At 66.1% G+C, this 22094-nt stretch overlaps 2 protein-coding genes across 2 annotated transcripts; both read right to left on the bottom strand.

Moving 5' to 3' along the window:
* Nucleotides 1–889: 889 nt before the first annotated feature.
* On the bottom strand, nt 890–12416 carry ATAD3A (ATPase family AAA domain containing 3A). Its single transcript, XM_037810684.1, has 15 exons — nt 12111–12416; nt 8514–8590; nt 7909–8010; nt 7634–7693; nt 7078–7147; nt 6239–6404; nt 6090–6159; nt 4835–4990; nt 4058–4114; nt 3641–3766; nt 3405–3529; nt 2901–2952; nt 2690–2760; nt 2233–2400; nt 890–1220 (listed from the first exon to the last, which is right to left on the bottom strand). The coding sequence occupies exons 1-15, from the start codon at nt 12304–12306 to the stop codon at nt 890–892; spliced, it is 1827 nt and encodes a 608-aa protein (XP_037666612.1). The 5' UTR covers nt 12307–12416.
* Nucleotides 12417–16658: 4242 nt separating this feature from the next.
* VWA1 (von Willebrand factor A domain containing 1) lies at nt 16659–22094 on the bottom strand. Its single transcript, XM_037828784.1, is given in 5 exon segments — nt 16659–17986; nt 17988–18282; nt 18676–18954; nt 20411–20968; nt 21950–22094. Coding segments are annotated over 5 exon segments (1365 nt in total). The 5' UTR covers nt 22023–22094; the 3' UTR covers nt 16659–17826.

Here is a 22094-nt window from a genome sequence, read left to right as displayed (position 1 = left end):
CAAGGGGGTCCCAGGGGTAGCCACGCAGCAGACCCCGCCACGCACCCTCCTGGCAGCGCAGGCCCCACCCATCCCAGTTCACCAGCATCCAGTGCCCACCGTGCTCGGCCCTGTCCCCGTCGCCCGCCAGGGGCGTCCTCCGCTGCCGTCTGCACCAAGCACAGGGCCTTCACCCCGGGATCACCCGCCAGGGGACACTTGCTCCAGAGCAGTGCAGAGACCCCCAGACACTCCCCGACCTCCCGTCCTGATGCATGGTATCGAGAGGACCCCGCAGCTGGGCACCCCACACCGCTCACCGTGCCTGGACCCTGCCCAGCTCACAGGGCAGCTGCCACCCTGGCCGGCTTCCTCCGGCCTCCACTTGTGGGAGGCTGCCTGGGGACCCCACCCTCTGGCACACCCCACCTAGGGCCGCGAGGGCTGGGGGCTGTCCTGGGATCGCCCCCATGGTCAGTCACGACCATCTGGCCTCGGCCAACTCTGAAGCCCCCGGAAGATGATGTGGCCTGCCTTCCAGAAGAACTCAAATTGCAAGATGTGCAGCTCCCCGCCAAGGGCGTGGGGGGGGGGGGCGCAGCTGCACGGGGTCAACACTGGCAGGGACGGATCACCTGGGGGTCCCTGGGTGGGTGGGACAGGGCACCCCACCTCAGCTCTGGGTATCCCCCCAAGCCCACACCCCAGCCAGAGAAACCCATGCAGCCCCTGCCCAGGCCCCAAGCAGACGAGGACGTCGGACCTGGGCCCCGTGGGGTCGCGGCAGGGACAGCCCGTAGCGGGAGGCCCAGGGCCTCTCCTGGCAGGACCGTGAGTGAGCAGCACGTCCCGGTCACACTTCCACGGGCCTTGCCGAGACGGGCTAAACCCGCGGCTCCCCCGTACTCCCTCAGAGGTTCATGCGATCCCTGGACCCCCCCCAGCCATGGAGCCCCCTGTGCCGTCTGCCCTGCGCCCCTCCCAGGACACCCCCAGCAGGCGGTGACGTTCTGGGGACAGGGAGCTGTGCTCTGGGACGCGGCCCACGCTCTGGAGCCTGACACTTGGGCCAAGGGACTGGAAGGCAGCTGCAGCGACCCCCAGGCGGCCCCGCCGGCCGACCCCAACTCACCTGCCAGGCCACGGCAAGCTGGGAGATCTCCCGGCCCGACATGCCCTCCGTCAGCTGCGCAACCTCCGAGCACTTCTTCCCGTAGTCAAACTGCGCCAGCTTCAAGCGCCTGGGGACAAGGGGTTTCCATGGAGCCGTGCGAGGCCAGAGACTGGGAGCACACGGTCAGTGCTCCTGAGCCCCTCACCCCTCCGCTCGGACCCCTGCCCAGGCTCTGCCTGGAGCCCACGGTGGGTCTGGGGGGAAAGGCTGTGGCCAGGACGCTCCCCGACAGCCAACAGGGCTGGCAGCCCAGCTCCCCACGACTGCCATCCTGCTGCCCTCCCAGTGCCAGAGCCACGCTCAGCAGGTGACGCTCCGGAAACGATCAGCCACTAAAGGGATAAGCAAGGAGCCCAGTGAGGGTAGAGCAGTGCACTGCTCCGGAGCCTGGCGCTCCTCCCCCAAGCTCGCCATTTTCTAGCAAAAACGTGTGACTTAAAAGCACTGAGAACGCTCCGGTTACAGGATCTCAGCAGCGGCTGGGGGCGACGGCCATCGGGGCGACGGGGGCCAGGCCAGCCTGGGGTGAAGGAAGGAGGCCCAGAGAGCGCGGCTCGGGGGCTCCTCTTAAAGCAGAGCCTTCGCCCAGGTGAGGGGTGCTGTCTGCCCTGGGGTGGTGGAGCACAGCAGGAGGGATCCGGGCCTAGAGGCGCCCGGGCGGCCCAGCCCCTCACACCTGCACGTCTCCACAGCGCGCTCTGCAAAATGCTTTCCCGGGGACCCCCAAGGCTGCAGGCAGGAGGCTGACGGGTGGTCTGAGGAGACCCTGACCGTCAGCAGCCGCCACAGGCCCGCGCTTCCCGTCCCCTCCACGTGCGAAGAGCACCCACCAGCGAAACTAAAACCCCAGTTGGAAACCCCAATGGGCCGCGCCTGGGCAGGAGGCACAGCGAGCAGGTAAAGGAGACTGGAGGGACACGACCCGCACTAGGAGCCCCCGGGAAACCCAGGGTGGTGGCGCAGCCTGGCCAGTGGGTCACCAGCCCCGACCCAGCAACAGGCTGGCAGGAGGCAGCCCAGCCGCAGGGCCGGTGGGGGCCGGGGGGCGTGGGGGGCCGGGGGGCACCGGGGACACTTACTGCTTCCCTTCCGTGGCCGGCTTAAGAACATACTTGTCAAAATACATCCTCACCAGGCGCTCCCGCTCCTCCCGCCGCGGCAGGCCGAAGCCGACCATCTCATCGATGCGGTCATTGATGGCCCAGTCGAACTGCTCGGGCTGGTTGCTGGCGAGGACCAGCATGAACCTGCGGCCGGGACGACACAGCCTCAGGGCCCACAGGAGTGGCGAGGAGGACCCCCCCACGGCTCCCACCCCACGCCCCAGGGGCTGCTCCTGGACCTTTCCGAGGAGCGTGGGGTGCAGGGGGGCCCGCCCCTTGCGGCAGGGGCTGCTCGGCAATAAGCGCAGGGCTCCGGCCCCAGTTTCCTTCTCTGCAGAGGTGTGTGGTGAGGTTCGAGTGTGATGGTGCGTGGAACAAGGGAGCCCTGCACGCCCGCCTCCCGCACCTCCCGCGCCCCCCGCACCCGCCTCACTTGCTGCTGTGCTGGCCCGTCCTGTGCAGGAAGGCATTGAGGGCGGCTCGCAGGTCCTCGCTGATCTTTTCCTGCAAGAGGGGCCCCGGCCGGTGAGGGGCAGCACGGGGCAGAGCCAGCACCGGGGGGTGCACCAAGAGGAGACGCAGCGGGGGGACCCCGGCCAGCAGCTCCCCCAGCCCCCGCAGCCAGGGCTCCAGAGAACACTCACGGTTGCTCGCTTCCGGAGGAAGGCGTCCGCTTCGTCCACAAACAGCAGGAGGCTGTGCCGGGGGAGCGTTCGTGTGAGGGCAGGAAGACGGGTTGGGGCATGACGGGGGTGCAGGGAGGGCTGGGGGGCATCAGCAGAACCACAGGCGCGCGCCCGCTGCTGGCGCAGACATGGCAATCACACAGAAACCAGCCGCGCCACACTGGGGTCCCAGCAGCTTCCGGGAGCTGCCTGTGGCCCAGACCTCGGCCTCCGGCCGACCATGACCCTGGGGTCCAGGAGCCTGAGACGGGACGCGTCTCTCTCCCCTCCGCCCTCCTTTGGTACATGTCACGTGTGAGAGGCTTGCTGGGCAAAGCGAGACCCAAACCAGACCCAGCGGTGGCCACGGGGAGGCGGGTGACGGCGGGCCTGGGCCTGGGGTGCTCTGGCCAGAGGGTTTCCGTTCAGGGAGCCGCAGGCCCAGGCACCTCCGGCGAGACGACACATGTGCCCCCCACTCACCCGCGCCGGCTGGTGCTGGCCCAGTCGAAGACCTTGTGCACGGCGGTCACGCCCTCCCGCCCCATGGGGGCCACGTCACCGCCCGTCATGATGGCGTAGTCCATGCCCGAGTGCAGGGCGAGTTTCTGATGGGGCCGGGGGGACAGAGACGGAGCATGTGGCGGCCGCCCCCCCTTCAGGCCATGCCCCCAACCCGCACCCCCAGAGCCGCGGGGAGCCCTCAGCCCTGGCCCCACCTTGGCAAACAAGGTTTTCCCGGTGCCGGGCGGCCCGTGCATCAGCACGTTCCGGTACACGCTCCCGTTCCGGCGGGCGTTCCTCGTGGCAATGGCGATGTCCCGGACCCGCTCCTCCAGCGCGGGCTGAAAGGGGGGCGCAGGGCCGGGGCCCGTTTGGTTTCTGCCGTGCAGCCAGCCCCTCGTCTCACAACGAGGGTCAGAGGGTGAATTCCAGATTCAGGAACCAAGAGAACTGCCCCCGCCCCCAGACGGAGGGTCCCAGGCGTCCCCTGAGGAAGTGGGGAGGACACGCTCAGCCTGGCTGGGGCCTCCCTCCGAGCCAGGACACTGCATGGGCAAGTGGGAGAGCGGGCCGGGGGCCCAGGGGGCCGGGGGCAGGGACCTGGGGGGCTGGGACCCCCAGTGTGCACTTACGCTGAGCACGACACCCTCCAGCGCGTCCTGGGGCTGACTGAGCAGCCGCCTGCCGACCTGTGAGACGGGAGGGCTGTGGGCACCAGGACCCCCAGGGCAGCCGAGGGCCAGTCGGTACCAGGAGACCCACATCTGGCTCAGCGCGGATGAGACCCTGAGCCCCTACACTACATCGGGGCAGCTGGGGGCCAGGGACGCTGCACCTCGCTGACACAGGGTGATGGAGAACCACTCAGGAGCGCGGGTGCTGGGGCCGGGTGCACCCCAAGTTCCCCGGGGGTTTTACCCACAGGTCCTCCCCAGGGAGAGGCGCAACCTGCTGAGGGGACCCCGGGCGCCCCCAATGTTCACACCTCATCCCCAGGACATGCAAACACTTGACGCTCCTGGCGGGGACGCCACATTGGCCACGACACCCCCACCCGAGGAGCCTGTGCAGTGGGGGGGCTGCCAGCGCTGACGCCCACAGACCGAGACGCTGCCACACAGAGTGGCAGCTGTGCCTGGGACGAGGTGGAGGCGCCCCAACGGGACATGGGAAGGAGACACCAACGCCACTCTCAGGGCCGGGGTGCCCCACAGTGCCCTCAGGGAAGAGACCCTCCTGCCTGCGAGGAGGCTCAGGGGCCCTCTGCTCTGGGTCCGGGGCGGAGGCGGGCGCGAAGGGGTCGCAGCGCAGGGAGTGGAGGACTGTCAGTCAAGGGCAAAGGGGAAGCCGGAAGGGGCCCTGGGGTGCCCACAGGGGGTCTGCCGTGGGGGGCGGCGGGGCGGGCGCACCTGCAGGGGGTGCCTGAGGGCCTCCAGGACGCTGATGCGCGACGTCTCTCTCACCAGCGAGGGCCGCCCCAGCCGCGCCTCCACATACCGGCCAGCGACCGCGGTGGCATTTTTGGCCGAGTAGACCCCGGCGGCCAGCAGGGTCAGCCCTGCAACCTGCACAAGCAGAGGGAAGGGGCGACGTGGGGTCTGGATGCCTGACCCACAGCACCCCACCCCAGCCGCCCACCTGCCCTGACCAGCCTGCCAACAGCCTGGCACGAGTGCTTGGGCCATCCCCTGCCCGGCTCCTCAGGGCCCCTGGCCTCCGCGCAAAGGGCAGCAATGTGGCCTCAGGGAGCCAAACACCCGCCTTACGCCCCCAGGCCATCGAGACAGGAGCGGACACGCCCTTCCTGCTGCAGGGCCCACCAGGATGCCAGCAGAGGCAGCGGCCAGGACCCCACCCCCCTCCACTCCCCGGAGCCAGGCGTGCGCCCGCCGACCTCACAGCCCAGGACGGGGTGGGGTGGGCAGGGGCGAGGCCAGGTGACCCCCACCCATGCAGCCGGGCTGGAACCCACGGCCCTGACAGCACCCCTACAGGCACCGAACACACGGCCCAGGGAGGCCCAGGCGAGGGGTGCACAGGGCACAGCGGTGTGCAAGACCCAAGAGCCCCGTCTGCCTCCCTCAACCGGGGAGGTAGGCCACCCCCTCAGACCCCAGGGCCACCCCACGCGCTGTCCGCACCCGGCACCCCCAGCCGGCAGCCGCGGGCCCATCCCCCTGGCCGCTTATCAGCTTTCTGCCTTCATCAGAATTTGTTCCTCGTGGGCAGGTGCAGAGCAGGCCGCAGGGAGGACTCGCCTGGCCCTGCCCCACCCGGCCTGGGACCGGGGACAACGGCCGTGGCTCACACAACGGAGCTCCTCACAGAAACCCCCTTCCGACGGGACAGGAAGAGCGAGCCTGGCAGCGAGGGCTCCTGCGGCCGCCCGTTCCTGCGCTCCTGGACGCCAGCAGCGTCTCCACTAGCGAGCAGCTCGGTAACGAGCTCCCGGTTCCTGGGTTACACTTTCCAACGGGAGGGAGAAGCACGAGTGCCGTCACCGCGCTCCAAGCCTTCCTTTGGGCCATTAGTTGGAAGGAGACATTGAAACCCCAACCCTGCCCTGCTGGGTCTAAACCCCGGGGGGCTCAGTCCCGCCCACAGCACTTGGAGGGGACCAGGGGAAAGGGCGGGGGCAGCCCCCAGCACCCAACGGGGCTTTACCGTGGCAGTCACTTTGTCCCAGTCCGTCACGAAGGCATGGAACCCTTCACCGAGCAGGGCGCCGGCCGTCCTGCGGACATGGTGCAGACAGGGTCGGTGGCCCGGAAGCTCAGGGTCACCACGCCGTGGCCAGCGGGCCCCGCGCTCACCTCAGCGTCTCCAGGACGGTCTGGCGGTGCTCAGCGGCCTTCAGGCGGATCTGCTCACGGATGATGTCCGCGTTCTCCCGCTCGGCCTGGGCCCGGGCACGCGCCTCCGCCTCGACGCGCAGCAGCTCGTTCTTGTGCCGCAGCTCCATCTCCCGCTCCACAGTGGCTGCGGGGGACGGCGCTCAGCCCGGGACCTGCCCCAGCAGCCGCCCCGGCACACGGCGAGCGCCGCCCTCTCTCCAGACCGACCCGGGCAGGGGCCAGGCTCGCCAGCAGGACGCCCCGGCAGCAGGGCTGGCGCGGGCCCCTCCCCAGTGCAGCGCTTCTCAGAGCACAGCGTGAAACGCAGGGAGTTACCCAAACAAGGCAGTTTCGGGGAAACACAGCTCCCAGAATACCAAGAGAAAGGCGACTCGGTAACACACCTCTTATTGATGCATTAAAGACCAAGGGGGGGGTGAGCTCGCACCCAAGTCACCACAACAACGGTGGCCCCATGGGGCGCCCGTGGTTCCCATGGAGACAGCGCCGCACCCCACACTGCGCCTGTGCTTGCAGGCCCCCCAGCTAACCGGGTCGAGCGAGCTGCAGCTCCCCGCCGCCCCCAGGGCCAACGGAGCCCAGGCAGGGGCCCCAGGACGCACGGGGGGAACTGAGCACGCAGCAATTTCGGACTCTTTAAAAACGTTTCTCGGGGATGAGAAACGGCTAAAGCATTCCCAGCCCACACCCACGGCCCCAGGCCCTTCGCAGGAGAGCTCGCGACCCCCAGCCCCAGGCCCCGAGCTCGGTCTGCCTGGGCCCCACTGGCCCTGGCCCCTGTGCAGGGTCAGCTGTACCTCGGCGGATCGCCTCCTGCTTCTGCACGGACTCCTCCTGCTTCCGCAAGTTCTCCTCATTGAGGAGTTGCTGAGGAGAAGCCACAAGAGAAAAACGCTTTGAAACCAGAAAAACCAAAGGACCAAAACCAACCTGAACAGAAGCCGCTGTTCTGGGCCTCACCTCCACACTCAGCCCCAGGAGCCTCCAAGTACCCCCAGGACAGGTGCCCCAGGGGGGGAATGCACCCCAATGTGGCGGGCACCCCGGGGGGGGACTGCACCCCAATGCGGGCAGGCAACTGGCTCCCAGGGGTGAGTGCGCCACACCTCCCGCCCCAGGTGCGCTCACTCAGCTCCACCCACCAGCCCCCACCTGCGGCCCACAACGACCACCCAACCCCTTCCCAGGTGCCCATTCCTAGACAGCGTCCGCCTGGCGGGACCGATGGAGCCTGGAGGCTGCACACTTGCGTGTGCACGTGCCTGGGTGACGCTCCTGCAGGACACGCACGGGATGCCCCCGAAGCCGCGTGCTCTCGGCCCGGCTCCCTCAGCCGCCAGGGGCCTGGCTCACCTGCTGCCTCAGCTGGTCCTCGTAGCGCTGCCGGGCCAGCTTGTCCTGATACTGGGCCCGCTGGGGAGGGAGAGCACCGTGAGGCCAGTCCTGCGACTTGGGGGCTGGGGCTGAGCCCCCAGAGGCGCCTCCCTTCCCTCTGCATGAGCCCGGCCACCCCAGAGATCGGGGGTTCAAAGGAGGACACCGTTCGGACCCCGCCCACCCGCCTAGGAAGCCAGGCCCAGGAGGTCCAGGGCTGCCCCTGGGACCCATGGCGCCCCCAGCACTCTCACGGCCTGGTGCTGCCGCGTCTCCTCGCTCAGGGTCTTGCGCCTCTCCTCGGCTTGCACGCGGACCTGCTCGCTCTTCAGCTGCTCCACGGCGGCCTCATACTCCTACGGGCACAGCACACTGCACGCTGGGGCACACGCGGCAGCCTCGCGTGCCCACAGCTGCCAGAGAGCACAGCCTGGGCTGGCACCCACCGCCCGCCACTCCCAGCCCTGCCCTCGCCGAGACACAGTAACAGGGAGCCCAGACCCTCGGACGAGGGGCCGGCCCCGGCGTGCTCTAGAGGGACACAGGCCATGGGCCCCCTCCCCGACTCCTGGCCACCACCGACTGGTGCCTGCACCCCTCCCGCGTTCTCCACAGCTCGGTGTTGGGGTGCCGCCCGGGCAGAGATGGGATGACGCCAGGCCTGCCTGCGGGCCACACCCTTTCTGAGACCAGTGTCCCTCAGCACCCCGCCTTCCCAGCTCGCTTCCCCCAAAAACTTGCCTTTGCCCTTACCCTCCTCCCCTCTTTTAAACAAGCCAGAACTTGCGTCTGTGGGACAGATGCCCCAGCGACCCAGCAGCCTGCAGGCCGAGGGCACGGCCGACCCCAGCCCACTCACCTTCAGCTTGGCCTGCTGCTCCAGCTGCAGTGTCTGCTCCTGCATCTGCGCAAGCCCCAGTGCCTCCTTGGCATGGCCTGTGGGAAGAGCGGCCAGGTCCTGACAGCCTCCCGGGGCTTTGCCCAAATGCATGCGCCCTTCTGGCTCCCTGGCCTGCCAGCCTTTGCTTGGCGCCAGCCCCTCCCCAGGCCACTGCCCCCCGCTCGTCCCGCACGTCTGTTCCACCCCAGCACTGAGAAGGGCCTCGCCAGGCAAAGCCACCATGTGCGTCCCAAAGGCGGGTCCACGACGGTGGGCGTTTCCCCGTGAAACAGAAACTAAGCCGTCCGCTCGGATGTCCTGTGTGCTTCACGTGAACCAAATTTATTGTTTTAATTAACTATGGTATGAATAAAAAGCAAAAGTAAACAAGCAAACACGCTGGGGGAGAGAGCTCCGCATGTGCACGTGCAGGGCTGGGTGTCATCCCTGGGGCATCCAAGACTGCATTTCCTGCACATTTTTCTGCATAAAGCGGAACTGACACGCTTCTGTGTTTGGGCATCTAAAGAACGCCTGGCTCCTACCTTCTCTGAGCCGAAAAAGCCCCACTCCAGCTCTCTCAGACTTCCCATTGCCACATGGTTCTCCCGCACACAGATCTTATCAGAACCTCCAGGCATAAAAACACTGAAGAACAACAAATATTTTATGATGTCACTGATATGAAAGAGCGGAGCAGTGATAAGTTAAGGTTGAAAATGTACAGGATTTCTATTCAAAATTATGGGAATGTTTTGGCAATGGACGGCGGTGATGACAGCACAACACCTGAACGTAATTAGTGCTAAAATGTATACCTGAATATAATTTAAAAGAGAAAATTAGGTTGTACGTATGATAGAATAAAAATTAAAACACAACAAGAAAAAACCATGAGACCGCACTACACAAACAGTGACTCCTCAGTTAAACCGCAGACTGTTGTTACCAACACAATTTTAAAACTTGCAGCCATCAAGCGAAACAAATGTTCCCCACCAATGCCGGGTGCCAACGGGGTAGTGGATGGGAATTCTGTGCTATGCAGGACTGTTCTGCAAACCCACAACTTCTCTAATAAAAAAACAAAAACAACCCTAGAGTTCAGTTTGTGAGCCAGGCCCCCCGTTTCTGCAGCACCCACTGGGGCTCCCCCGTGTCGACCCAGCGACTGCAAGGTCCCAGCTCACTGCTAGCTGGGCTTCAGCACCTGCTTTCGGGTTTCTTTCTCTTTGGGAGGTGACATGGCCCTGGGGTAGAACAGTGTGGGGTCCACCTCCCCCTACTATTTGCAAGGCCCTCCCCTGGCTGCCGGTGACCAGGGAGGCCCAGGTGCTCCAGGACCAGCCCCGGGAAGCAGGCAGCAGGAAGCTCCAGTTCCCCATGGCGCTAGCCCGGCGAGCTCCGAAGACACAAGCCCAGGGCCAGACAGAAGGCAGAGAGCCCCTCGCACAACTACTTGGACTTGAAGGTTTCCTGTGCCTGCCCCAGGCACAGCAGAAAGGAACGTGGTGTCACCGTCCAACAGCACGGGCTGAATCTCAGCTGCCCCATTTAACTTACAACACGACCTTTGCAAACTAAGCTAACCTCTGAGGCTGTTTTCTCACCTGAAAATTGAGCAACTACAATTCCCTCCCACAGATGCAAGGAAGAAGGAACAGGGATGTGGGGGCAGCACGTCACGGTCCAGCAGAGGCCAGCGGGCGCAGAGAAACCAGGCAGGCCTCAACCCCCCAGCTGCGGGAAGTAGGCAAGCCAAGCACCCATGAGGCTTGTGGACAGGGAGAGCATCAGCTGAGGCCAGACTTGCCGAAGGCCCAAGACACCCAGGGCAGACAGCAGGAATAAAAACAAAAGAGAGCCTGCTTTTTTTTTGGGACAAAATTCACGGGAGGCAGAGACAGAGGCAGAGACTGAGCAGGTGAGAGGGTGGGAGGGCCTGCACCCCTGGGCCAGGGCACCCAGGGGCTCTGCAGGACTCTGCTTGGGAGGATGAGGGCTCAGCTGGGGGCGAGGAGGCCAGGGCAGGAGAGACTTAAGTAGACAGGATGAAGGGGGCACCTCACCTGCTCCCCTCACACCCAGGTTACTCACAAGGGCCTGTTTCACTGCCTGTGAGACGTGGGCCAGCTTTCAAGAAATCAAACTTTACATGTGAAGTCCCACAAGGGCTAGGGCAGAAAGCATCTGACAAGGAGTTGCACTGTCACATGCCAGAAGCTGGCCATCATCTCATGTTCCTTGGAGACCCAGCCACTGTTTTCCAGGCCAATCCAATTCAATCTTCAAAATTATATGGCAAACTTAAAAAAACCTAGTGGGGAGTGCGCACTAGGTCTATAGAGACAGTGTCCTGGGCCTGGGCCCAAACATCTGAATGTTCTACCTGTCGCTCGGGAACCTGTAGCCAGGCCCAGAGGCTATTGCCGCGAAAGTTCTTGTAGCTCACTGAGGAAACAGGAGGGACTGAGCCCCAAGGTGCCAGGCTCTGCTTCTACAAGCTTCATACCAAGGACTCCCAAGACTATCTCCTTTGAAAAATGGCTCCTCTGCTTAAACAAACAAAACTTTGAAAACCACTGTATTTGTTAGATCAATATTCAACACCTCCTACGTCCCAGGCTCTTGAACACTGGATTGACACCAACCGATAAAGCTACGAGAGAAAAGAAAGCTGGGGGGAAAGGACCCGGGCTTAGCAGAGGCCATGCCTCTGCTGCCGCTTGAGGATCCTGGGTGGGGAAGGTCATCAGGCCGAGGCAGGACCGTGTGGCCTGTTGCTCTCAGACCCTGCCACCCCAATTCTAATGTTTTCTAGAAATATGTGGCTATCAACGATGTTCTGGAGAAACCAAATGGCCCTTAAGTGTTAACAACCACCAGACAAACAGAGCTTCCAATCTGGCCTTGCCTTACTTAATTTCCCCTTAAATTAATCGTCAATTAAGACAGTAATTAATACTTAAGCATCTTTTAAAACTAAATCAAGTTAAATAGAACCGACTTTTAAAATGCAGAACTAATTTTCAAAGTTATTTTCCTTTTTGAAAAAATAGACAAGCCCACCAAATTCCTGAGGACAGCACTAGAGGGAACTGGCAAGCGCGTGGCTGTGCCTATCCTTGGACAAGTCTCATCTCCGACCCACTTCCTCTGTCTCCCGAAGCCCCGTCACGGTGCTGCTGCACGTGGGCTTTGTGGCCCCCGCCCCCTGCAGTCCCGAAGACCAGGTTCCAGCCCAGGCCCTGCCTCCTGTAGCCCCTAAAGGCCACCACTGCTTCGGTTTCCTGACCTGAAGTGCTCCTGACAGCTGGGAAGGTGCAAGAGAGTGACACAGAGGTCGTGAACCTTCCTGCACGCACGACGGTTTTGGCCAAGTTTACCTGGAGGCCAGAGCTCCCTCATCTGAGACGCGGGCTGCGGGCAGCCACGTGGCCACTCGGTCGCTAAGACGACCGAAAGGGTTAAAGGACCGAGGGTTCCTGGCGCTCAAAGAACGTCGGCTGCTGCTCTGCGGAGGCGCCTCCCGCCTCCAGAGCCCTCCCCCGGCCGCCCCGACCCCGCCGCACTCACGCGAGTGCTCCAGCTCGCGCGCCGCCTTGGCCGCGCGCTCCAGGCCCGTCGGGTCGAAGTTGCTCCATTTGTCCTTGGGCGCCGGCCGGTCCCCAGCGCCGCGGTCCCCTCTGCCCTCAGCCGCGGGCGGCAGGGGCAGCGGGGAGCCCGCGCCCTCGCCCGTGGGGCCCTTGTTGATGCCGAAGAGCCACGACATGGCCCCGCGAGCCGCGCGCCGCCGAGCAGCCGGGACCGGAGCCCGAGCGGGATTCGCGCTCCGCGGGGCAGCTTCCACGCGCCGCACGCCGGCGCTCAAGGGCACTGCGCAGGCGCCACGCACGCCCCTCCCTCCCGGCGGCGGAAGCCGGGGACCACGTGCCGCGAGCGGGACTCTGGATTGGCCGCGAGGACGGGGGCGTCCCCCAGCGTGCGCCGCCATTGCCTGAGCCGACTCCGAGGGGCGGGGGCGGGCCGCGCGGGGACAGGGTTGCCGGGCGGTTGCGTGCGTGCCCCGCCACACGTCAGTTCCGCTGGGTAACGGCAGTGTGTCCCGTTGCTCCGGACGCCCGGCTGTGTTCCAGACGTGGCGGCCTCCGAGGGCCGGAAGACGGGGGAGCCGGGCGGGGAGGCGGCTGTCTGCGGGGAAAGCCCCGCCGGGGGCGGGTATGGGCACGGGGCGCGCCCGGGGTCGCGGCGACCATGGGCGGGCACCGCGCGGCCGCCTCGAAACCCGGGGCCCGAGAGGAGCGCTGGGCATTTGGACCCCCCGCGCCCGGGTGTGACCCCGCTGTCCCGACCGGCCCTTCGCGACCACGTGGCCCCGCCCCGCGCGGACGCCCCCTCTCCTGGCGGGGACGGGGCCGGGTCGGCGGAGGGCGGAGCCGCCCACCGGATCCTGTGGGCGTTGGTTCCGCGCGACTCCGAGAGCCACGGAGCGGCCGGACGAGGCTGCAGTCAGTGGGAAGCGCATGCAGTAGGCGCCTAATAACCTGAGGAGTGGAGGCGCGATGCCAGGGCAGTTTCCAGTAATATGGAAAAACAATGTCTCCGCAAACTACAGTGGTGGGTGGTCGTAGGATCCCTTGTGTCACTCAAAAGTGACTCACAGAAGGAGGACAGAGAACGCCAACCCGGGAAGTCTGGGAAAGCAGAGCAGTGACCCACCTCCCATCCCCACTCCCCAGAGAGGGTGCCCTTGGGGGAGGCCCCCGTCCAGGCTTCTGCACACTGGCTGCGAAGCGGTACTCCTTGGGAATTGCAGAGGCCACGTGCCTGCTTCGGAGACGCAGGGGGCCCGCTGGGCCGGGTTAGGAGGACAAAGCAAGCAGGAGGCCTTGCTCTGGGGGCAGTGTTTGCAGCCAGTGCCCCGGACACAGCATACCACCTCCCTCCCTCCCTCCCCCGTCCCACCCCTTTCTTTTCTTGATGGAATTGGTGGAGTTCACGCAATCAAATAGTCTTATTCCACTAGATTGAAAAAAAAAATTAAGGCGGTATAAAAGAAGGATTGTATGTTGTGTAAATATATCTCAATAAAATTGCATTAAAAAAAAGACTGAATAAAAATGGAGAAAAGTTTAAAATTCCAAGATAATTCTGTGTAATTTCTTTGCCAAAAAAGGAAAAAAAAAAAAGGAGTTTCCCAGCAATAGCCAGGAGCCCCTCACCAGCCTCATCCTGGATATATGGGCTAGCCACAAAGCCCACGTGCAGCAGCACCGTGACGGGGCTTCGGGAGACAGAGGAAGTGGGTCGGAGATGAGACTTGTCCAAGGATAGGGCACAGCAACGCGCTTGCCAGTCCCCTCTAGTGCCGTCCTCAGGAATTTGGTGGGCTTGTCTATTTTTTTCAAAAAGGAAAATAACTTTGAAAATTAGTTCTGCATTTAAAAAGTCGGTTCCATTTAACTTGATTTAGTTTTAAAAGACACTTGTGTTAATTACTGTCTTAATTGATGATTACTTTAAAGGGAAATGAAGTAAGCGAGCAGAGATATGCTCCACCCCTCCTCCCAGACGCAGTTGAGAAGTGCCCCCTCCTCGGAGTTCCAGCAGGGCATCCAAAATGTCTGGTCTACTTGTGTTTGTCACTTAACATCTTAGACCAAGAGCCATTAGATGGAAAAGGATGCCTTTCCTAAAAGCACTTGTTCTTATGATGCTTTCCACTTGAAATCTTCGCATTTTATTGACAAAACGTGAGGTTATCTGGAGCAGAAACAAGCCATCATGTAAACGTGCTCGCACTTGCCGTTTCTGAGGGAGTGCCCCCTCCGGTCCCCCCACCCCCCAGGGCTCAGCCTCCAGCACCCACATTGGCTGAGAAATTAAAGATGCAGGTGGATAGCCTGACCTGGAGCCCAGGCTGGGGGGACATAGCTGCCCCTGGGAGCCCAGGCCAGTAGGAGCAGGGGCCCAGGTCCCAGGGTGGGCTCCCCACCGGCAGGGAGCAGCACACCCCGCTTCCAGAACCCGGGCAGCAGGTGTGGCGTCCAGCCAGACCCCCAGGAAGCTGCCCGGCCCAGCGGCGCTTGACCTTCCAGGCTGGCCCGAGCCGCAGCACTGAGAACGCAGAAGGCCCTGCTTGGTGTCTCCCGCGGACGGTGCCTTTCAGTGGCCTGTCCCCGGAAACTTGAGGCCCCTCAGGCAGGCGGTGTGAGGTCACAGCTGCCACCCCAAATCCCTCTGTGTCCTCAGTCTCCTCGGAAAGCTCAGCCTTCAGGAGAAAGGGGTCGGTCCCTTTCCCTCAACCAACCGACCCCTCGGGGCCTTGTTCCTTCTCTCCAGCTTCCAAATACACCTGTGCTTCCGGACATTTCTTGCTCACCGTCACCCCAGCCCATCTGCAGGCCTGGACTGGCCGGGACCGGCCTGTGCCCAGCTCCCCCCACCCTGGGCAGGACCCAGCCCAGTCGGAAGAAGCTTCCCGGCCCAGCCTCACAGGCCTGAGCTGCCAAAGTGGGCCCTGGGCTGCCAGTCCCCACCCTGCCCTCTCTGAGGGTCCCCCGCAGCCTGCCTGGACCTGCCGTCACCTCCCCCAAGGCTCAGAAGATCAAGAGGCAATGAGGGGCCAGCAGGCCAAGGCCTGGACACCTGCTGTCTTGAGTCCGTCTGTGATGACCCAGAGCCGAGCTCTCCCAGGGCGGCCCCTCCCTCCTCACAGGACCCCCAGAGCTCCTGGCAGCAGGGTGCAGCAGGGTGCAGCAGGGACCCCCCCCAGACATGCATGCTTTGGGTGCCTGGCTGTGCTGCCCTCCCTGTGAGCACCAGGCCTGTGTTCCAGGGCTGAGGCGGGTCCACCAGAGTTGCCTCCCATGCCAGGAGGGGCGGGGAGGGGTCCCAGTGGAGGTACCACTGCTCTGCTGGGACACTGCCCAGTGGGCCACGAGCTGGCCTGGAGCCGCGCAGTGCACCCCTCACAAATGACAGGGGCCTCGGAGAGGCAGCAGCACCCGCAGGAGCCGGCCCTGGCCTCCCAGGGTCCCAGACCTCAAGTGGGTCGTGTGTCAGGGGCTACGGGTTTGCAGGGTGGGGCAGCCGGCTCTCCGGGGACCTCTGTGCCCAAAGGCCAGCACGGCAAGACGCAGCACCCCAGATCAAAGACCAGTGAAACGCACCTGGGGGGCGTGAAAAGGAGCCACCCCTGAGATGAAACATTTCCTGACAGAGATGGACATGGGGCTCCCGTCGCCTCCCACCCCCGGGAAGGGACCAGAGTGAGGAGCCTCAGCCTGGGGACAGGAGCTCGGCCGTGGACGTGTGTCTTCCAATTCACTCGGCCCCGCTCAGGCACATGGGGGCTGCCTGGGGAGGCCCGCGGCCCGGCTGGACTCTGCCTGATGACCAAGCCGCCAGCAGCAGCCCCCACGGGCCTCGGGAAACTGCCCCCCACACCCAGCTGTGCTTTCCTCTCGCCACACCCCGGAGCTCTGCCAAACTGTCCAGGCGGCCAAGAGACCTCCGGAGAACCGGCTGGGGAGGCACGCCGCTGCGACCGGCAGGGGCAGGGGCAGGCTCCCAGCCCAGGTTGAGGCTGCCTGCTGCCTCGGCCTGGCTGCTGGGGGTGCTTTCTGGCTGTTCAAGCCCCCCAGCCTGACTCGGGAGGTCATGTGAATCCTGGAGGCCCTGGCCACCTGCTGACGGTCCGGTTTTGGGGTTGTAAGCACGCGGCCTGCAGGGGCTCGGCTGGAGGCAGGAAATAGGCCACGGCCCTCCCGGGTGTCCCTGGGCCTGATGGGAGGAGGGGACGCCCGCCTGTGCAGCCCACGCCATGTCTGGGCTGGCCGCGGGAACAACCCATGGCTCCTGCTCTGTGTTCTGCTCACACGGACAGGGTCTGGCCTCCTCGGGCTGGCCTCCCACCCACAGGCAAACCCCGGGCTGCGCCACAGCCGAACACCCCGGGCCAGGCCCCCCGGTGGGAGGCCTCCTGGCTCACCGTCCTGGGGACCCGGCAGCAGGTCAGCTCTTGGGAGGGCTGCCCCGGCACCCCCACCACCCCCGGCCCAGCAGTCGGGCTGAAAACCTTGTTGGGGTCCTCGGCGACTGCCAAGCACCGGACCACACCTCTGGACGCCAGCAGTTAGGAGCTTTATTTTCCGTTAGCAAGCATTAGTGCAAAGCAGCAGCTCCACCTGACCGCAGGGAGCCTGGCGTGGGGCTACTGCACCCCAGAGACACCCGCTGGATGCCCTCCCGGAGGAGAGGGGCCCGCACTGGGGCAGCAGGTGGGTGGGGCAGCCTGCAGAATGAGCCCCCTTTCCTCTGATTCCCAGGGCGCACCCCCAGCCACTGGCGGGCTCCGAAGAGGAAGGCAGGGGTCGGTGGTCAGCACTGGGCACCAGGACAGGGTCAGCCCCTGTCCTCCTGCTGCCAGCACTGGCCGACCACCATCGGCCAGCAGTTTTGACAAGGAGTCAAGCATTCTCACGAGATTGCAGGGTTCGGCTTCCATGTGCTGTGCTGTGCTTTAAAGTGTGGGACGTGACAGGGGACAGGAAGCCATGTGACACTGAGCTGAGCAGGGAATTCGGGGAGCAGAGGACACAGCTGGGTGGGGGCTTGAAGAAAGCCCGGTGGCTCCAGGATAGTGGTGAGTGACCAGGGGGCAGCCCATAGACAGGACCCGTCAGGGTCAGAGGATACTGCAGAGAACCCCTGGGGGCAACCACCCACTCCTGGCTATATGTCCCCACCAGGTTCCACTTGGGAGCTGCCCCCAGGATGCAGGGGGGCCGTGCATCCTGCAAGTGCCCAATGGGGGTGTGGGCAGGTAGGGGGAGGAGCTCCCCTGTCCCCAGGGTCCTGAGTGCCTGGCTCTGCTAGAGCTCCACCCAAAGAGTGTCCCCTGCAACCCAGTGGCTGAGTGTCCTGGTGAAGACCACCTGCCCACCCACCTGGGGCTGGCCAGCACAGTCAGTGTCCCAGCACCCCACCCCTTTCCCAGATCTTTTGGGGACCCAGCCTGAGCCAGCTTCTCCTCCCCTTCCCTCTGTCCACTTACATCCTCCCCCAGGACCCCAGCAGCCCTGGACACCCGGTCCACAAGCTGCCTGCTGGACCAAGTTCCCTGGAACCGATGCCAGCCCCTGCCGCCTGGGGGACAGGCCCTTCACACAAGGTGAGGTCCCACGTCAGGTGTTGCCAGCCTGCTTCTAGACCCCAGAACCCCCAGATCCTTTCCAGCCCCAGCTCTGAGCAGGGCAAGGGGAGACGGGAGGTGAACGGTGGCGGGCGGTCAGCCTGTAACCCGGAGGCCAAGTGCAGGACCAAGGAGCCCTCTGGCTGCGGACAGGGACACCCCCATGGCAAAGCCGTGGCTTCGGTGGCGGCCGCCTCCTCCAACCCTGGTGGCCGGCCCGGGCGGCGGGTCACGGCCCCCGGCCCCCGGGCGCAAGCGGCACGCGGCGCTCTCCGTCAGGCGTGCAGGCCTTGGCCGACAGGGTCCTCTCGCGGCCCGAGCGGAAGGCCGCGGTCACCGTCACCAGGTAGGCCGTGCCCGGCGCCAGCCCCTGCAGCGTGGTGCTGTTCCCGCCCGCGGGCACCTCCACGCGCTGCGCCGCGCCGCCCCGCAGCGTCCCCCACAGCACGCGGTAGCCGAGCGCGGCGGCCGGGCCCGGCGCGGGGGCCCAGCTCACGCGGAAGCTGCGCGGCCTGGCGTGGGAGATGACGATGCGGTCCGGCCCGGCCTCATCTGCGGGGGGACGAGGCGCGTGAGCCGCGCAAGCCGCGCGGGCACCAATCCGCCCCCGCACGCCCCGCCCTCAGGGCCGCCCCGCCCCGGGCCCCGCCCCCGCCCGCACGCCCCGCCCTCAGTGCCCCCCGCCCCGGGCCCCGCCCCCGCCCCGCACGCCCCGCCCTCAGTGCCCCCCGCCCGGGCCCCGCCCCCGCCCCGCACGCCCCGCCCTCAGTGCCCCCCACCCCGGGGCCCCGCCCCCGCACACCCCGCCCTCAGTGTCCCCGCCCCGCACGCCCCGCCCTCAGTGCCCCCGCCCCGGGCCCCGCCCCCGCACGCCCCGCACACCCCGCCCCGCCCGGGCCCCGCCCCGAACCCGCCCCGCACGCCCCGCCCCGGGCCCCGCCTCACCCGGCAGCGTGCGCACCCGCAGGTGCTGCGGCCTCACGAGGCGCACGTTGGACTCGGGCCGCAGGGCCACGTCGTAGTCCGTGTCCGGCTCCAGCCCGGCCCACACCCAGCCCGTGGCGTTCCCGGGGAGCTGCCGGCGCCGCGCGGCCCCCGGCTCGGTGCTGGGCGCCACCTCCAGCACGTAGTAGCCCGAGGCGGCGCTCAGCAGGGGCGGCCAGGCCAGGCGGAAGCCGCGGGCGGTGACCTCGGCCGCGCGGAGCTGCTGCGGCTGCAGGGCCTCTGCGGGGAGAGGGGCCGCGGATGAGAGAGGCCGGGGGCGCCCGCTGCCCCCCCACTGCCAGGCTCCCTGCGGTCACGGGGGTCCCAAGGCACGGAAGACCCCAGGGCGGGAGCCGCGCCGGGAGGGCTAGAGCGCTGGGGGGGCGCCTTCAGCAGTGAAGGAACAGAAAGAGAATGTGCCGGGGGGGAAGGACAGAGGGGGCCAGCCCGCTCCAGCCCCTCAGGAGCTTCCCTGCCTGCCTGGCTCCAAACCCAGACCAGTGGCCGGGACACAGGAACCCAGGGTGGTCAGGCCCAGTGTCTGGGAACAGAGAACCAGACCCCCACGCCCAAGGAACCAGTGCAGGTTCTGGCGTCAGGCGAGGCCAAGGGGACCCAAGGGTGCAGCCAGGAGAGGGGGTGCGGAGGGGTGCTGGCATGGGATAGTAGAGACATGGCAACTCCAGGAGCAGCTAGACCTGGGGGTCAGGGGGTCCTGCTGCCTCAGGCCCTGGACCCTAGGGGAGTGTGAGAGTTTAGGGACACCAGAGTGGGACCCCAAACATGCATTACCCCAAGTGTGTGACACCAAACCCCCAATGGCCTCCAAGTGACCATGTGGGTGGGTAATGCTGATGAATGTTGGGGGTTGTGTCCTCATTAATCTCTGGTGCCCAGACCACCAGCCAGCTCTCACCCCTGCCCAGCCCCCGCTCAGGCCCCACCCCCATCCCAGGGGCCCCTATCCCCTCTCCTTCGGCTTTCCTGTCCAGCTTCCTGCCTTCTGTCCTGTTGTCCTTCCCAAGGCCACCTGGGGTTCAGAAGACTCCGGAGAAATCTCCAGGAGTACCCCGTCCCTCTCCAGCCAACACCCCCTGGCTGCTGGTCGATGATTGACCCACAGGCGGAGACAGGAAGGACCCTGGTGGTGGCACTTGAGTGGTGGCCGCACCCTCCATCCGCAGCCCCTCCCCCCATGGGGGCCTGGAAGAAAGCTGGGGGGCTGTCCCTCAGCCCCTGCAACAGGCCCTTGCTGGTCCTGTGCCCCTGCCCTCCCCGTGACCCCACAATGAGCTTGACAGGCACACCTGGTCAGGATGCCGCCCTGGGTCAAACCCCCAGGGGGCCCTGGCTGCTCAGGCCTCTCCCCTCTCCAGGCGTGGTGGCCCGGGGAGCCCCTCACCCCTGCAGACGCAGGGGCCCATGCTGCTGACTCAGTCGATGCTGGGACGTCCCTCCCCTTCCTCTCTATTTAGCCCTTCGCCCACACCAGGCCCCCCACGCCGCAGGGAGCCCCACCTGGAAGTGGTCACTCAGCCTGCCCCTCCAGGTAGCAGGACACACGGACACAGACGAGCATGCCCAGAGAAGCTGTGAGTCAACCCTGCTGCACCCTCGGGGGACACCTCTCCGGCACACAGTTCCTCCCGAAGGCTCGGCCCAGCGGCCGCACTTGCGGCCGGGCTCCCCCACCTACCCAGGATGGAGGCCCGCAGCTTCGGGGCAATGATGTGCAGGTCGTCCACGTCCACGAAGTGCAGGTGCTCCTCGGGAGGGGCCGAGGCGGCGGCCGAGAGCGCCAGGAGGTTCCCGCGGCCCGTGCTCACGATGAAGACGGTGACGCCTAGGTCCTTGAGTTCCTGCATGGGGGGCCCCACTGCATCGCTGGAGCCGCCGTCAGTCACCCACAGCAGCACCTTCGGCACCCCTGGCCGCGCACCCGCCGCCTTGGCAAACAGCTGTTCCTTGGCGTAGGCCAGTGCCAGGCCAGTGTTGGTGTCGCCCATGCGCTGGGCTGCGGCCCGGATGGCGTCCTGGACGGCCGCACCCGAGCCGTGCTGCGCGAAGGGGAACTCGGCGTGCGGCCGGCTGCCCACGTGCACCAGGCTGACCTGCAGGGCCCCGGGGCCCAGGGGCAGTGGAGCCACCAGCTGCCCCAGAAACTCCCGAACCTGGGAGAACTCGTAGTGTGAAACGCTGGCCGAGCTGTCCAGAAGGAACAGCAGATCACCCTGGGGGGCTGACGCCGGGGGGCCTGGGGGAGAGGGGGAGGGTTCAGCCCTGGGCCGTGGGCTCTAGGCAGCCCTACACCCGGGGCAGACGCCCCAGGGCCTAAGCGCGCCCGCACCCAAGCAGGCCCTGAGAGCCCACTCCAGCCCACCCGAAGGCCTGGCAATGGCGCCCTCCAGAGTGGGCTTCTGAGCCGGGCGGGGGCCCCCAACCCTCGGGGTCTCCGGCTCTGCACACCCGCAGCAAGGCCTGGACACATGGATACTCTCTGGGGTCGTGTCCCATCTGTGCAAGGAGAGCAGACGCCTCAGACCTCCCAACACACACCCACTTTCCTCCGCGGACACTGTGTGTGGGAGGGAACCCGGCCCTGGAGGGGCCTGGGCCCTTGGGTTACTCTTGGGGCCCTGCTGCTCCCCTTAGGCCTGTTTCCCAGGGAACTGGGCAGGGGCCAGGTCAGCCACGCGGCTGAGTCTCGAGGTGAGTCACCCAGCCCTGGGTGGGCACAACAGCAGGGCAGGGGGGCACCCAGCCCCGAACGCAGCCCCCTCCCGGGCACAGTCGCCCGCCTACAGATGAGGTCACCCTCCCCGGCCCCCATCGACCCAGCAGGCAGGACACCTGCGGCCGCAGCTGGATGGTGCCCCGCCAGCGCCCTCGGGGGCCTCCCCCTTCCTGCGGACACCCCTGGGGGCAGAAGGGCCCTCCACCCCTGGGCGTCGGCAGGCCCGCGCTGCGACGGACTCGGGTCGCTGGGGCGACTCCAAGCCTCCCGCCACCCCTCTGGCCCGGGCCCTTCCTGGGGTCGGAAACCGAGGCCGGGGCGGCCTCCCCACTGCTCCGCAGACGCCCCCCCGCCCTCCGCCCCGGCCAGGCTGCCCGCCCCGGGCACCTGGGCGCGCCCGCCGCAGGTGGGTGGGACGGGACGGCCGCCGCCCCCGCCGCCGCTCCCCGGCCACCGCGAGCCCCGGGTTGCGGAGGGGCGCCGCCCCCGGGCCGAACTCACCGCGCTCCGGGCCGCTCCGCGCCAGCACCAGCCGCAGGCCCAGGGCCAGGCCCAGCGCGGTCCAGGCGAGCATCGCGCGCTACGCGGACGGGGGCGTCGGCCTCGGCTCGCCGCTCGCTCGCTCGGGGCTGCGGGGTGCGCCGCG

Source organism: Choloepus didactylus, chromosome 2 (assembly GCF_015220235.1).
Source record: "Choloepus didactylus isolate mChoDid1 chromosome 2, mChoDid1.pri, whole genome shotgun sequence".
NCBI lineage: Eukaryota > Metazoa > Chordata > Mammalia > Pilosa > Megalonychidae > Choloepus > Choloepus didactylus.
This window is presented reverse-complemented; position numbering and strand designations above follow the sequence as displayed.

Bases quoted from the DNA above. Each gene is read 5' to 3' on its own strand.
- ATAD3A (XM_037810684.1), bottom strand. From the start codon at position 12,306: ATGTCGTGGCTCTTCGGCATCAACAAGGGCCCCACGGGCGAGGGCGCG. The intron at 4,991-6,089 runs GTAAAGCCCCGT...CTGCTTGTGCAG, and splicing joins GGGACAAAGTGACTGCCACG to GTTGCAGGGCTGACCCTGCT. The intron at 3,767-4,057 runs GTAAGTGCACAC...CCCCCCTTTCAG, and splicing joins TGGAGGGTGTCGTGCTCAGC to CCCGCGCTGGAGGAGCGGGT.